General features: G+C 40.0%; 1 protein-coding gene across 1 annotated transcript; it reads right to left on the reverse strand.

Moving 5' to 3' along the window:
* Positions 1-2751: 2751 nt before the first annotated feature.
* LOC147796300 (carbohydrate sulfotransferase 14-like) lies at positions 2752-11284 on the reverse strand. Its single transcript, XM_087148334.1, has 4 exons — positions 11044-11284; positions 10345-10480; positions 7372-7430; positions 2752-4409 (listed from the first exon to the last, which is right to left on the reverse strand). Exons 1-4 carry the CDS (start codon positions 11044-11046, stop codon positions 3531-3533), a joined length of 1077 nt encoding a protein of 358 aa, XP_087004460.1. The 5' UTR covers positions 11047-11284; the 3' UTR covers positions 2752-3530.
* Between the last annotated feature and the right edge of the window lie 2764 nt (positions 11285-14048).

A 14048-nucleotide genomic window follows, 5' to 3' on the forward strand; every position in this document is an offset into this window, starting at 1 on the left:
TGCGCCACCCCTGGATCTGTTACCTCTGAACCATAAACAATTATTTTTGAGACCACTTGAAATGAAGAAATGAAACCCGAACACGGTTGAAGATCCCTTTTATTTCCGAAAATGTAGACATTATAAATGAAGTAAATCAGCATCAACCCTTTAGCTCACTGTATTCAAACCTAAAAGAAATTGCCTTGTGGCTTATGCGCCCAGGGAAGTGAAAGAAATCTGGTGAGGGAAAAAAATCCAAAAGTTATGCGGTGTTGACCAAGCATTCAGGTGCACGGGCTCCTGAAATTCGCAAGGAATCGCAGTTACCGGCTTCCAATATAGGACTCTTCTGGGTCTCAGGTTCCCGGCCCACTGCACTTCCTCCCTGCCCATCCATTTAACCCCCAAAAGGGTTCGAGCGACCATGCAAGGGACGAAACGAGACAAGCCCCTAAAGCCCTGGCCGCCGAGTCGGCCATACGTCTCGAACGGACAGTCACGGACAGTCTCAACAGAAGAGCTTAACCGGTAGGCTAAGGTACTGATGGTATTTGACGGGGTGAATTTAACTTCTCTTACAGCAACTGACTGACAGCAAGCTTTGGGAAAATAAAAAGCCACCAGTGCGATGTGAAAACAGCGACTTTAACCATTGGGCCATTTCAAAGATGTTGCTTTTTGCTGTTCGTATTAAGGAGATAACAAAACCATTAACTCTACTGTACAGAATGTTTCTGCGTATGCTTCTTGACTAAAACGCTACGATGGCGCATCACGTAGCAAAATACACATACAATACTTGTATAAAGGTCCACCGACGAAGACAACTGTATTAAGATGAATAACAAAATGCACTACGCTGGAATGGATTGGAATGTTGTAGTTATCAATTACACTCTTCCAATAATGAAAGGTACAGTGTTGTCAAGATTTGAATTTCAGTGTGGATCCCTCTTCGGCAACTTTTAGGGTGTCGCCTTCTTTATCCTCCCTTAAGATTCTGTTTCGTACAGAGAACGCACGACAGAAAAAAATCAAAAGACGGGAACAAGGAAAATAAAATATGGGCAAATGACGGCAAAGGAACTAATTTGAAATAACATTTAATTATAAACTTAGATCGCAAAGCAATTACTTAAAGCAAAGTAAATCTAGTGGGGTTTTTTTGCAACTCATACAAAAACACCATGAATTTGGACGAGCAAAAGCATAAAGCAAACATATTTACATTAGCACAGCCAAGCACAATTACACAAAAAAATAGCTACCCGGTAAAGCTGATGTTAATGCACAAAAAAGCAAATTATATTCGGCCTAGCATAATTACCTTAAGGAGCCCAAGACAAGGACAAAAAAATGAGGCCCCGCCCAGTCACTGCCATGGCTAAAGGAGCACAGTCATCGGGCCCAGCACCTCCACACCCCGCACCCAAACAACCTCAGACGTAGGTCGTTGTCGATCCTCCAGATTCGGCTTCTGCGTGGAGCCACGATACTCCAGGTCCCCGGTCCCACAGCAGTGTCAGCCTCGGACAAGGTCCGGTGATGAAGAGGAGAAGACGACACGGAGGTGCTGACCCAATGCTGGCTATTTTGGAACGCACATGCTAAGAGCACATAGGCACTGACTGAGAACAAAACAAATGACTATGGAGTCTTTTATAGGTTTTTCAAATGTGCGTTAATTCCACACTCTAAAGACGTCCGGGTCAGATTGACCCAGAATTGGGTCCAATTCGGTATAACCCTTTTCCGGGTCAAATTATGACCCAGAAAAGGACAAATATGACCCGAAAGATGGTCATATTTTGACCCCGAAAAGGGTCATACCGAATGGGACCAAATTCGGGGTCAATCTGACGCGGACGTGTTTAGGGTGCACACGTATCCTTTTTTCGGGGAGGCACAAAAGAATTTGGATCAACTGGGATCGTAACAATATCATCTTATTCTGGAACATTGAACCACGTAATTTAGCAGAATGATTATATGATAACAATCAGGTAGGCCTAATTCAAAAAATAGTTGACGGATGGTGGATAAGGTTACTTAGTTTATTAGGACTCTGTTACAACATCCTAGCATACACTGGCTGATAAATATTTAAATTGCGTAGTGAATTATTAAAAATTACTTCAATAAAGCATGAAATGTTACACCCTTCGTTCGTCGCTCAGCGCTCGAACAGGGCGCTAGGAAGGTCTGATGGCCTTGCACAGATTTTAGTGAAGGAAATACGTCACATGGGGTCACAGATAACGACGGGCAGTTATCAAATCGGTATTTTTTTCTTCCTCTCACCATACTGTATTCCTTCGTCCAAAATTGATCAAGATAACCAACGATTTGAAGAATATCCCCAAAAGACACTTAATCAGTTATACTTATAGTGAGAAAATAAATTACCACGACGTGATTGCAACAAGGCAATATTTTTTCATATAGCAGACACACTTTCCGTGTCAAAGTATTGCCATTTGCGAACATAATTATCTAAATAACGCTTATACGGTCGCAGGTCCTGCACAATGAAGCCGATCACAATGCAAAGCCATCAGCCCTTTGAACGATGAGCGAACGTTTGATTTCACCGAAGAATTGCAACCGTATATTTGTCATTTCTTCAGGATAGCCCTTTTAGCTGTCAGTGAAATGTTCTTCATGAGGGTGCTAATGAGTTGCAATAAAAATAAAACACATTAAATATAACAGGATGCAATGAGAGCCTACTTAAGAATTTCGGGTTAAAAGCATAATCATAAGAAAAACAAAATAGAATGACTAATAACACACAGCAAAGATATCAAGCCACCTACACAAAATTCTATGATATCCAACTGTGATGTTGTTGTTGTTTTGTTTTAATGACGCTTTCAGCAACTCAGGCTATTTGCGCCAATAACTGTACGTTTATTCATACACTTTATTAATCAGCATCACATTACGGAGTTAGGAAGAAGGTCCAGTTTTAGAGGCAGGAGGAAACCGAAGTACCCGGAGAAAACCTGCGAGAGCAAGTATGGACCGGAAACCAAATGCACTTAAAGCCTGGGCCAAGCCGGGACTCGAACCCGGGCCTCATTGGTGCAAAACGAGGAAAGAACCGCTACGCTAACCCGCTCCCCCCAACTGTGATGTTATTCGAGTTAGTGGTCAACAGAGGATTGTTGATGAAATTTCACAGTGTGTTCAGAGAGAATTCCATATTCGTCGTGTGCCATCTAAAAAGTCTGCTTTTACTCCAAAGAAGAAAAGCGTTTAGAACGACCTTGCCTGAAATCCCATTGAGTACACTCAATATTGTCAGCGACACAGGATCCAAAAAGGCACTAAAGATTCAATGTATTCGTACTTCATGGAATAATTTAGGAAACTTGACCTAATGGAAAAGTCAGTCATTGGGCTCTTTTCCTTGTACATTGAGCAGAACCGATTTCTCAACTAGCAGAATACGTAAAGGTCACCGTGCAACGGGCAGAAGTTGTTAGTAATTCTTTTTTAACCCAAAGTATTCGAACTGATTTGCTCTGAAATTAATGCCGGGAAATTTATTCCTCATCATATTTGCCAAAGAGGCCTTTTGTTAGCTGATTGGCAATATTGTCTGCTGAGTACCCAAATAGTTTATAATCTTTTTCATAGTATCTAGTCACCTTATGTACTACACTAAGTGGTACCTCCTTGTAATATTCAACAAGATTTTCCACTGCTTTTGAGATGTGGTATTCGGGGAACTGGACCAAGTGGTCAACTTTCAGCCAGTTTAGAGCGTACGGACCTTCAACAGAAAGATTTCCAAAATGACCAATGAAGTCATACTCGATTTGGCATGGGTGAGACACGATATGCTGCGGTAACCAATGATCATTTATTTCGTTCATTTTTATGTCACTCCCCAAGTCGACAATGTAGTTCATAAATTCGGTCAGTGTAATGTTTAAATACTCTCCATCCTTCAATTTTTTCACCTTTATACCTCTGTACCGTTTAACAATATCTCGTCCATACCAGTTCTCCCACAAGCGCTGCACCTGGGGGTTGTTGTCTGTAACAAGAGCGCAGAACTTGCTCATGTACGCCGAGAGAATACGGCTCATCGGATCCCGAACAAAAAGAACTTTGCGGTAATTAGCAATTCGGGTGCTCTTTTCTTCTGCTGAGTAAGCGTCCAGCTGGAAATGCCCTGTCTTGTTATGCATATACAGATTCCAAAAAACACTTCTCCACGTTGAGCAGGACACTTTGGGGATGAAGTTGAAGAGGATTCTGTGTGCGTCATTTACAAGCATGTGACTGTAGTCCGCGAGTTTCCGGTGAGATTTGTTGAAATGGTTGCAGCCATCACGTAGAAGAGTCAGTCTCCTCTCTTGCTCCCTATCCATGATTTCTTTCAGGGTGGCAGGAGTATCATTTTTAAACGTAGGCATCTTAAGGGCGAGAAACAGTCATCATAAATGTTTTTTGCCGCGTAACGGCTACAGAACAATCCGACCAATAGAACTTCACCCCCCTACACACCCACACCCATCCCACCACACACCTCATCAGCGTCTGTGCTACAAAGGACTTTCAAAGTACGCTCATTTTCCAAACAATGGACGTTATAAATTAACTTTGTGCCATTCACCATAAGACTTTAAGATAATTTTAACAATCCACTTGAAGATTGCCCAATCAACTCTTTAACCCAAACAGGACGGGGACAGGAATCCGCCCCCTCAACATCTTTGTCGATATTGCCTCAGTCCATTGTTTTTCAGGAGCTTAGCCTTACAGATTTTTTTAAAAGTAACTCTTTACGGTCAGTTTTACACCAACTGTGCGAAAAATGGACATGTCATTCTTGCCCAGCGCACATTTTTTCCCAAACGGGTCAGCCAAAAACTTTTTTTTTCCATTGGTAGTAGTGGGTTGGGGACTATCCAGCACACTTTGACCTTTGACCTAGAAAAGGAATAAGGTCATGAATATTCTCAAGTATAACAATATATGATATTGATATGAATAGGAGTGAAAATGCGTTAAAATTTATGGCACAAGATGACCTTTTGTAAGGGATAGGACTATAGCATAGGGTCAGAAAGTCTAGTGGGACCTTTAGTATGGGATGAACATTAATGGCTGTGTCAGCGGACTATTGTGTTAATGATCCTATTGTGTACGTTGGAAGTAAGGGTTGGTCTGATTTAATCCTTGGAAACTAAAGGAGAGAGGTTGCCCACGTGCTAACGGTCTTGCGTTGGGCTTACTATGGCTACCGAGGTCTGATCGATACAGGAAGAAGACCCTGTTGTCCCTAGCTGAATTTCTTAATCCTTTGAACTAGAATGTTTTTCGATCCGTTATCCCGTAAATGTATATGGTTTTGGCTCTGGCTGATTTTTAAAATCTTTTTAATTGGTGTTTTACGTCGGTTACCCTGTACATGTATACAATTTTAAAATTTTAAACAGAGCGGAGCATTACTGTTGTTCTTTATTGTGGAATTTAAATGTCAAATACATCATTATATACAAATTAACAATTGTTGGGGTCGGCGTGACGTCATTTGGGGATTGTAGCACGTAGCAAAGGGGTAAATTTATTCGTCGTGCTGTGGAATATAGTGCAGAAGTTCCTAGCCAGTATCCAACTGAAGAATTATTATTCGATAGTCATACCAGTAAGTAAGAACACAAAACAAATTCAGTGGATTTCACATACTGGTTTCTTTTAGGCTGGTACTGCATGGTAATGTTTTATTTCCCGTTGTTCATCAATGAATTTTTTACAATAATTATATTACTAATTTTAAAGTTACTACAAGGGTGATTACCCGAAGGTTGTTAAATTAAAATCAAAAACATTACGTGTACTCATTCTTTTTGGAACCATTTGTCGCTGACTGCTATCTTTTAGGCATGCTCCTCTTCGTCATGAAACAGTCAGTCATGAAACAATGGAAAGAGTAAAAGAGCAAAAAAAGAGCAATCGAACAATAAAAGAGCAATTTAAACACTGAAAAGAGCAAAAAGCATTAAAATACACCCTGAAATACACAAATCACAAGCAGTGAAATACATAAACACGTGTATATTTAATATGTATTGAACGATTTCAATTGTTTCGTTATATTTAAAGGTCTTCCTTCCCAGGGTCAACATGAATGGCATTTCTGCGGTCAAGCCCTATGCTTATCACCAGTGTGGCAAATGTTTTGTATGGATGTCTAATCTAAGGAGGCGCGTTGAAATATCCACGCTGAGGAGGAATCAGACATGAATGCAGTTGACGATAGCTTGGAACCTGTTGAGGGGGTTGATGACGAAACCTCGGATGAAGACAGTTCAGAATTGGAAGACAATGTCACCTACCAAGATTGGCGGGCTGAAGCCAGAGAAACAAATATGGAGACAAGGGAAGAAAATGTGACAAATGTGTCAACAAAGGCATGGACGCAGAGGAAGCCAGGCAGAAGGCAATCAGAAAGACCCTCTAGGCAGTCAAGCAAGACTTTTTTGACAACTATAAGGAGTTCCTGTCAAGTTACCTATATTTGAGGGATAACCAAACTCACAAGGACATTGTGGATAATCTCGATGGAAAACTTGATAAAGGCAAGAAAGTCAACGAAGCCTTGAATAGAGTTTGCCTAAACATGCTGAAAAATTTGCCCGACTGTTTCATGACGAAGAGGAGCATGTTTAAAAGATAGCAGTCAGTAGAGAAAAAGGGTTCCAAAGAGAATGAGTACATGCAATGCCTCTGATTTCAAATTTAGCATTTCTGACCCTATGCTATAGTCCTATCCCTTACAAAAGGTCATCTTGTGCCATAAGTTTTTCACGCATTTTCCTTCCTATTCTTATCATCATTATATTATTATACTTGTGAATATTCATGACCTTTTCCTTTTTCTGGGTCAAAGGTCAACGCGTGCTGGATCGCCCCCCCCCCAATACTTGCGGTTGCTCAATGCACGCGGGCTAGCACGAATGCTGCCTTGAACATCAAGTAAATTGTAACAACGAAACTATATGTCTGGTTCCGTTCAAACTTCCCACTTGTAGTGATAAGGATGCATGCTACATTTAAAAAAAATCGAGTTCGGCACAGCCCATTTCTTAGGAGGCGGAATCTGCCCTGGATGTGAGATGGGCAAAAATAACGGCTCTTTTAGGGTTAAAAAATGTATTTCTTTAGACCGTGACGTCTCTGTGTTTCTTCCGTGTTGAAAATACTTCAAGAAAATATATACGTATATGTACGTATTGGTTATTTTGGACTGGTCCATTCGGTTCAATCTTTTTAATTACACATTTGTGTCAATCTGTGTCCTCCCGTGTAAATAGTTAACGCAGTTATAGGGGCTTCGGATAAGGTAATACCAAACCCTAGAAGTAAACTTACCATTCGCATTCCTTGGGAAAGCGAAATGTGCCCAATCGTCTCTTGTGAATTGCGCGGATCTACGATACAATAATATAAATACAAATTTCCTCCTTCAATTAGAAACAAACTGTCACCAAAGTAGTAGTTCCTGTGTCATTCGTTTTAGAGTAAACCTTAATGCTCTCCACGACCTATGAAGAAAGTTCTGTATCGTTTCTCAAACTCGATAATCAAATTGAAAAGTGTGCACATTCAAATAGAAATAATTAGGATAAGCAACTACAACCATAAGCCAGGAACACTTTTACATTAATTCAACTATTGAACTAAACAAGGCAAATATTGTTCTGTACAATGTATTATGCTCTTTTAAAACCAACTCGCGAATTTGTTTCACAGGGAATATTCAATTTCACTGGAGGAATTTAGAATGAGTTCAATTTTCACACTTAATCCTAGATTAAGAATTCCAACAATGAATGAAATGGCCAAAACATTTAATCAAAATGCGTGTACGATCTCTGTACAGCCAATAAATGCCGGTTTAAAAGACCGGAGACATTAACGATGATTAATACCACGTAAATGGATTGTCAACTGTTATTTGTCTACATGTAGTATCGATCATGTGATTTGCCACATGAACACATGGACACTAGTCAGAAGTACATAATCGATGTACCCCATGGGGATGCATTTCTCTGATCTTCCCTGCTGTTGACATTGTCATTTATACGGCGTTCATTGTGTGACCTCGGGTACCAGGTTGTAGTTACATTGATACTACGTAAAGTTGTGCATGGCCCTGTAACTACCGCATATAAAAGTGGGTTTTTTTTACCTTGGTGTGTGTATAATCTCCAGTAATTGTATATTTTTATAGTTTCATATCATTCTAGCATGTTTTATGTTTATTTTCAGTGAATCTCAATATTAGTTTAAATTTGTGCATAGATGTTTGTAATCGTCTTTTTACCCATTTATATTTAATTAAAGATCCTATTATTTTTTTTAATAATCCAACCAGTCTTGTGATTTTGCGAGAAATGGTTTCAATAAATAAATAAATAAAATCAGTTTTATCATCATCTGATTTGAAAAAAAAAATTCACTTTCATCCAGTAACGGATTTCCCTTACATAATCAAATGCTAGTGAGGTTGCATAAACAATGTGCTGAATAGTTTTAAATGGTAGGTATAGCTCCCTATTATCGTGAAAATGGATGCAAACTGGGAGAAGTGTGGATGGTGAACCACTGTAACCCAGCCCCGAACCGTGATGAGGTAAAATTGAGAGCTAATGTTTCCAAAAATGAACCCCTGATATATGTTCATTGTTTTCGTTTCCAAGGAGGATTTACACCATTCCAAAGCCGTCCCACCAATGCCTATGACGCACGATAGCATGATCGGCATCGTCGAACACGCCACACAAGTCCGGCAAGACCAGTGCTGTTATTTCTACTGTCTTCCCCGCAATCAGGATATTTTCGACGCAGACGAAGGCCGCCAGACTATTGCTTACTCTGTGACAGAGTTGCAACGATAGTCACTAATTTTTGTGGCTGGTGTCAAGTCGTTGTCAAGTAGTGACTTGACCCGAGTCGACTCCTTAAGGACAAAAAGTTGAGTCAAGTTGAGTAAAGTATCGAGTTCGAGTCAATTCAAGTCACCAATATTTGAACATGTATACGATAAATGAAAGATGAGAGAAAGTCATTTTGCGGCATTTTGAAATTTAACTATCGGTTTCTACATGTGGTCACAACGCATCTTGCTCTTGATTAAAGTGACACATGACATGAACATTATAAACCGGCTCTGTAAGTCACTCCACATTTTTTCTTCGCAAAGAAGTTTGCTTTTATTTTGTAGGACTCGAGTCTTAACTTTCACTCGAGTCGGGTCTTCTGATGAGGGACTCGAGTCGAGTAGATTTGAATCATTTGCTTGCAGTGACTCGAGTCGATTCAAGTCGCCAAAAACCGTGACTCGAGAGTCGCACTCGAGTGCATAGTCATTGACTAAATTGATTGCCACGATGTTCCATAGGCAAACTGGGACGCATCTTGCGGGGCATTGGAGGAAATGACTGACAATAGACCTAAGTATTTGAGAACAAAAATATTCTATCGATAACTTTACCAATGAATTTCAAGTTTGCCCATAACGAAGGAGTTTCTCTTCCTCTTTGTCCAGAGACTTTTTCAACAGTGGTATAAAATAGGCAACTAAATTTGAGACTTGATTTGGATGAACAACTAATCCCTTGATTGCAATAATATGGCAACCTTCAATAATGTAGTCTTTGGAAGTGAAGTATATCGAAAATTGGACCTATGCCAAATAAAACTGTGTAGTAATGTACAGTAAGATTTGTAAGAGTCACGCTAAGCAACAGATACGTATGAAGCCCCATTATCGTCACTTTCCCTTTGTGATGTGTGTTTCGCAAGGAGGCATATGTCTTTCAGTAAGTTGCCGAAGCAAGAAAAAATGTCGTTTAAAAGTATGGTCGTTGTCAAAACATACTGGCGAGCACAAGGGTACTTGCCACTTTCAGGACATCTCGCACGCGCATGGAGAGTTGAGTATCTATTTTTTTCACCCTTTTTTACTGTACAACCAAGTGCCATTGTACCTGTAAAACAGGATTAGCCATAGTAAAACGGCGAAAAAATATATACTTAACTCACCGTGTCCTGACGGCAAGTGCTGCAATTGGTCATCATACATTTAACAATTATTATCTTGCTTCGGCAAGTTACTCTCTTGCTTTGGCAAGTTATTATCTTGCTTCGGCAACTTACTGAAAGACATATGCCTCCTGTCGAAACACGCATCATTGGAAGTGACACCAATGGGGTTTCACAGATACCGTCAACATCAGACGCAGCAGGGCTTGCTTAACCCATAAATAAGAATGATATCTAAAGACCTATCCGGTCTGAGTTTTATAGATGTCAATAACTTTCAATAAGACCACATACCATGAGTTCGTACCGTGAAGTGCAGATTATTACGAACAGTAATTCTGGCCAGGAATAAAGACACTAACAGGGAGGAAAAGGATAGTCCACAAAGGAAAAGGAGAACACGTCGTGAGGCAAACATCGTCACTCCCTGCTGGAGGCAAATGAAAACAAACTCGACGTAAGGAAGTAAGATCATACCAGAACCACCACTCGAGTGGGAGATAATATACAGAGGTCATAGGTTTGCAGTCGTACCAGGCGAAATATCTCGTTTACATGTGTGGTTGTGCAAAGAACCGGGGGCTACTTTGAATAATTTCACATGGTACGACCACAAAACAATTACCTAAGTTGCCACCTTCACCTTTAACAACTTCAAATCTCATGAGAGGGCATACTGTTGTCAACATGAGACCAATTCGACTCCGTTATATCCGTCGTTTTGTGCCTTAAACTTTCATGTAGTTCAGGTGCCATATATTAATATAGGGACTCTTCGAAATGTGGCATTTTTGCTGTAAACAACTCGTTTATTAACAGCGTTGGGATATTCTTAAACTTTGATTTCTTTTACATGTTACACGACAGACAGAGGGATACTTTACATAGTTTAGCACTAGTCTAATGTTGTGTCCGTCTCTACTAATTTTCTTTAATCAGTTGCCTGAGTCAGGCCTATATGTGTGCGTGATTCGATCTTCTGCTTCTGCTTACCATTCAGTCAAGAATATTATTCTCTCGTTGACGTAAGTGCCAGCGGTGCAGCGCTTGAGACTGGATGGCCTGTGTCGTTATATCTCTCCTGTGTGCTGTTTACGGTTTGCAATTTCAGTCCACGCGTCCTTTCGCCCCTTCTGACGAAAGTTTGCCCAAAGTTTTCCCAAAGGTGATGCCAGATCAGTTTATTATGTAAGCAACGAGCATAGCCACGAGTCCATTGCAGTCAGACGTTTTTCTGGACACCGTCTATACTCAACCTCTATGCAAATTGTGTGTAAATGCATTTACCAATACCCTTTCCGTCTGTTTATCTATATTACCCCCCGGTATTGATTGTGTTCGTGATTCGTGATTGAGACCAGGTGAAGCAGATATATGCAATGTTGCTATTAAAAAAGTTGGTTTCGCTCCAAATTGAAAAGTCACTACTGCTTTATTCGCGCTCCGTCATCAGCTCCTTTTGGGTTTGCACTATTTGCAAAGCACACACTCTAGCAAGTAAATGCAGGCCCGACCACGGCAACCACTAAGTGAAAAGCAAATGCCGTTGATGGTTAACTCCCTGGATTTCTCTTCTACCCTCCTGGTCTGTTTGGTTTTGTTGATCACAGACCAACTCAGCTCCCTTATTCCCGTTTTTTTGTGCCTGAAACCTTCAAATAACTTAGGTGCCATATATTAATAAAGGCACTCCTCGAAATGTGGCATTTTTGCTGTAAAAACCTCAATTATTAACAGCGATGGGAATGCATGCAGACCAGACGTTTCGGGTTGGGTGGCCAGTGCCTGGTCACTTTGGCATATCACTTGTGGCAAGTTTCTCTTCAATAGTGCGTTAACAATTGTTATCTTTTAAATGTTACGCAACAGACAGAGGGATATTTTACATAGTTTAGCACTACCAGTCTCATATGACAGTCTTTACTAACTTCCTATAATCAGTCTTTCACAGGTGTACTTCGCTTCTTGTTCTAATGCATCGACCACGGCCATTATCAACGGGGACAGTACTTTAGTAGTACGTTTTGCGTCGCGTAGTACATGTGCACTACATCGCGTCTTTGGTATACGTATTGTTACACAGGTCATGTGTTGCAGGTAATTGATTCATATTCATCGTATACAGATTCAAGTGGAATTTCCAGTATAGCAGTAGCGTATCCGGATGGTTGTGTGGAGGGGAGGGCAAACTCAAAATCGAATGCGGCTTCCAGCTCATTTGACATGATGCTGAGGGAATCAAAAGCCTTACTCACGGTCTCGAATCCTAGCTTTTTTCACGGTGTTGTTTTCTTAGGGTTTTAGTGCTAATGTGGTGCTCAGACTTTGTCAAGTCTAGGGTTCTATCAGGTTTCCACACCGCGTACTTTCTTACAAACTCTGAGTGTTCTTACTCGTTCAATGTAGTCCTGACATTGTATTGAAATCATTGTATTTTCTGTGTAGAGTCGCCCAAGTGGTTGTTCGTTTCCATATTCATAAATTAATCGTATCCTAATCAATATTAGTCTGCAACAACAGGTTTTAGTCCATAAATTCGTACCAGACGTGAACGTATTTTTGCACGCTTACGCGACGTACTTCGCCGTGGCGTACGTGACAATCTTTGTCCATTGCAAGTTACATACGCAGCAGAATATATGATGACAATCATCTAGGCCTACAATACTGGACAAATTATTGGAACACCTTGTGGGAAGCGCGGTGAAAAGATCCCCCTCTCCCGCTTTCAATGTTGCGGTGATTTAGGCCTACTGGACCAAGATCCGACCCAGATTACCTAATGAGAAACAACATTGACAGGGGCGACGGGGAGACATGTTCCATTGGGATTTGTCCCGGATTGTTGTTCCAAAAATGTTGATGGATTGTAGAAAAAGGTTACTCAGTTTATTAGGGCTCTGTGACAACAATCTAGCATACATGAGCTAATAAATATTAAGTTGTGTGGTAAATTCTTACCAATTACTTTAATAAATCATTTATTTATCTATTTATTTATTTATTTATTTATTTATTTATTTTTATAACTGTCATCTATGCGATGTGTTTGTCCGGACACTTGTTCAAAAACTTTTTTATAATAAATAAATAAATAAAAATAAATAAAAAAATAAAAACGATAAAATGTGATACAAATTGCACTAAAATACGGCCACACAAATGCCAAAATAAAAACATAAAATGGACACGCCCGATAGAAAAAGTAAAGTACAAAAAATAGATATACAATCTGAAAAACGATGCAAACAAGAACCAGGGGATCAAAAACAAATTAACAAAGAACGAACGACAGAACAAAATGGATGGATCAAACCACATGAGAGTGTACGAAAAGAAATCCCATATTACTGCATGCATGAATGTCAACGAAAGGCACCCACACCATCAACAATTAAACTGTTCCTAATATCAACATCAAGTTCAGAAAATAGTTTAGGCAAACGTACAGTACATTCGCAAAATATTTGTAAGCGTCGGTCCTGGGGTTTAATAAGTGATAAAAAGTTTATCGGGATGCCTTGAATTAACTTGCAATGAGTTCAGAAAACCAGACATGAAATATGATGAACTGGACATTAAAAGTTTGGCGATAAAAGTAGTATTGCAAAATAGCCTTCTATTAAAAAGATCCATCAGCCCCAAACTCTGCAATCTATCTTGATAGGATTGCCCCATGTAATTCCAACTTGCTTGACGCTGAATGGATTCCATTGAATCAATATGTTTTTACGGTGAATCCACCATACAGGTGAGAAGTAGTCCACAATTGGCAAAACAATGGTCATATACAGGTAAAGAGGTACACTAGAATGGCAAGTACCAGATAGAAGACGGATCAGACAAATCAGTCTGGTACACTTGGAGATGATGTCTCGAACGTGTAAATTCCAAGATAGATTACTTTGGAATAAGCAGCCAAGAAGCTTAAGAGGGCTCACGAATTCCCAAACAGCCCCATGTCAAACAGATGACTTTACTTTTGTTAGCATTTAAAT

The sequence above is a fragment of the Acanthaster planci genome, linkage group LG17, assembly GCF_054643075.1.
Source record: "Acanthaster planci isolate LZ-2023a linkage group LG17, COTS_SCS, whole genome shotgun sequence".
Lineage (NCBI taxonomy): Eukaryota > Metazoa > Echinodermata > Asteroidea > Valvatida > Acanthasteridae > Acanthaster > Acanthaster planci.

What these genes read in the sequence shown, in the direction of transcription:
- LOC147796300 (XM_087148334.1), bottom strand. An exon ending in CTTCACGGTACGAACTCATG is followed by an intron (nt 7,431 to 10,344) that starts GTATGTGGTCTT and finishes ATTGTATCGTAG; the next exon opens with ATCCGCGCAATTCACAAGAG. An exon ending in TTTCCCAAGGAATGCGAATG is followed by an intron (nt 4,410 to 7,371) that starts GTAAGTTTACTT and finishes CTCGCCCTTAAG; the next exon opens with ATGCCTACGTTTAAAAATGA.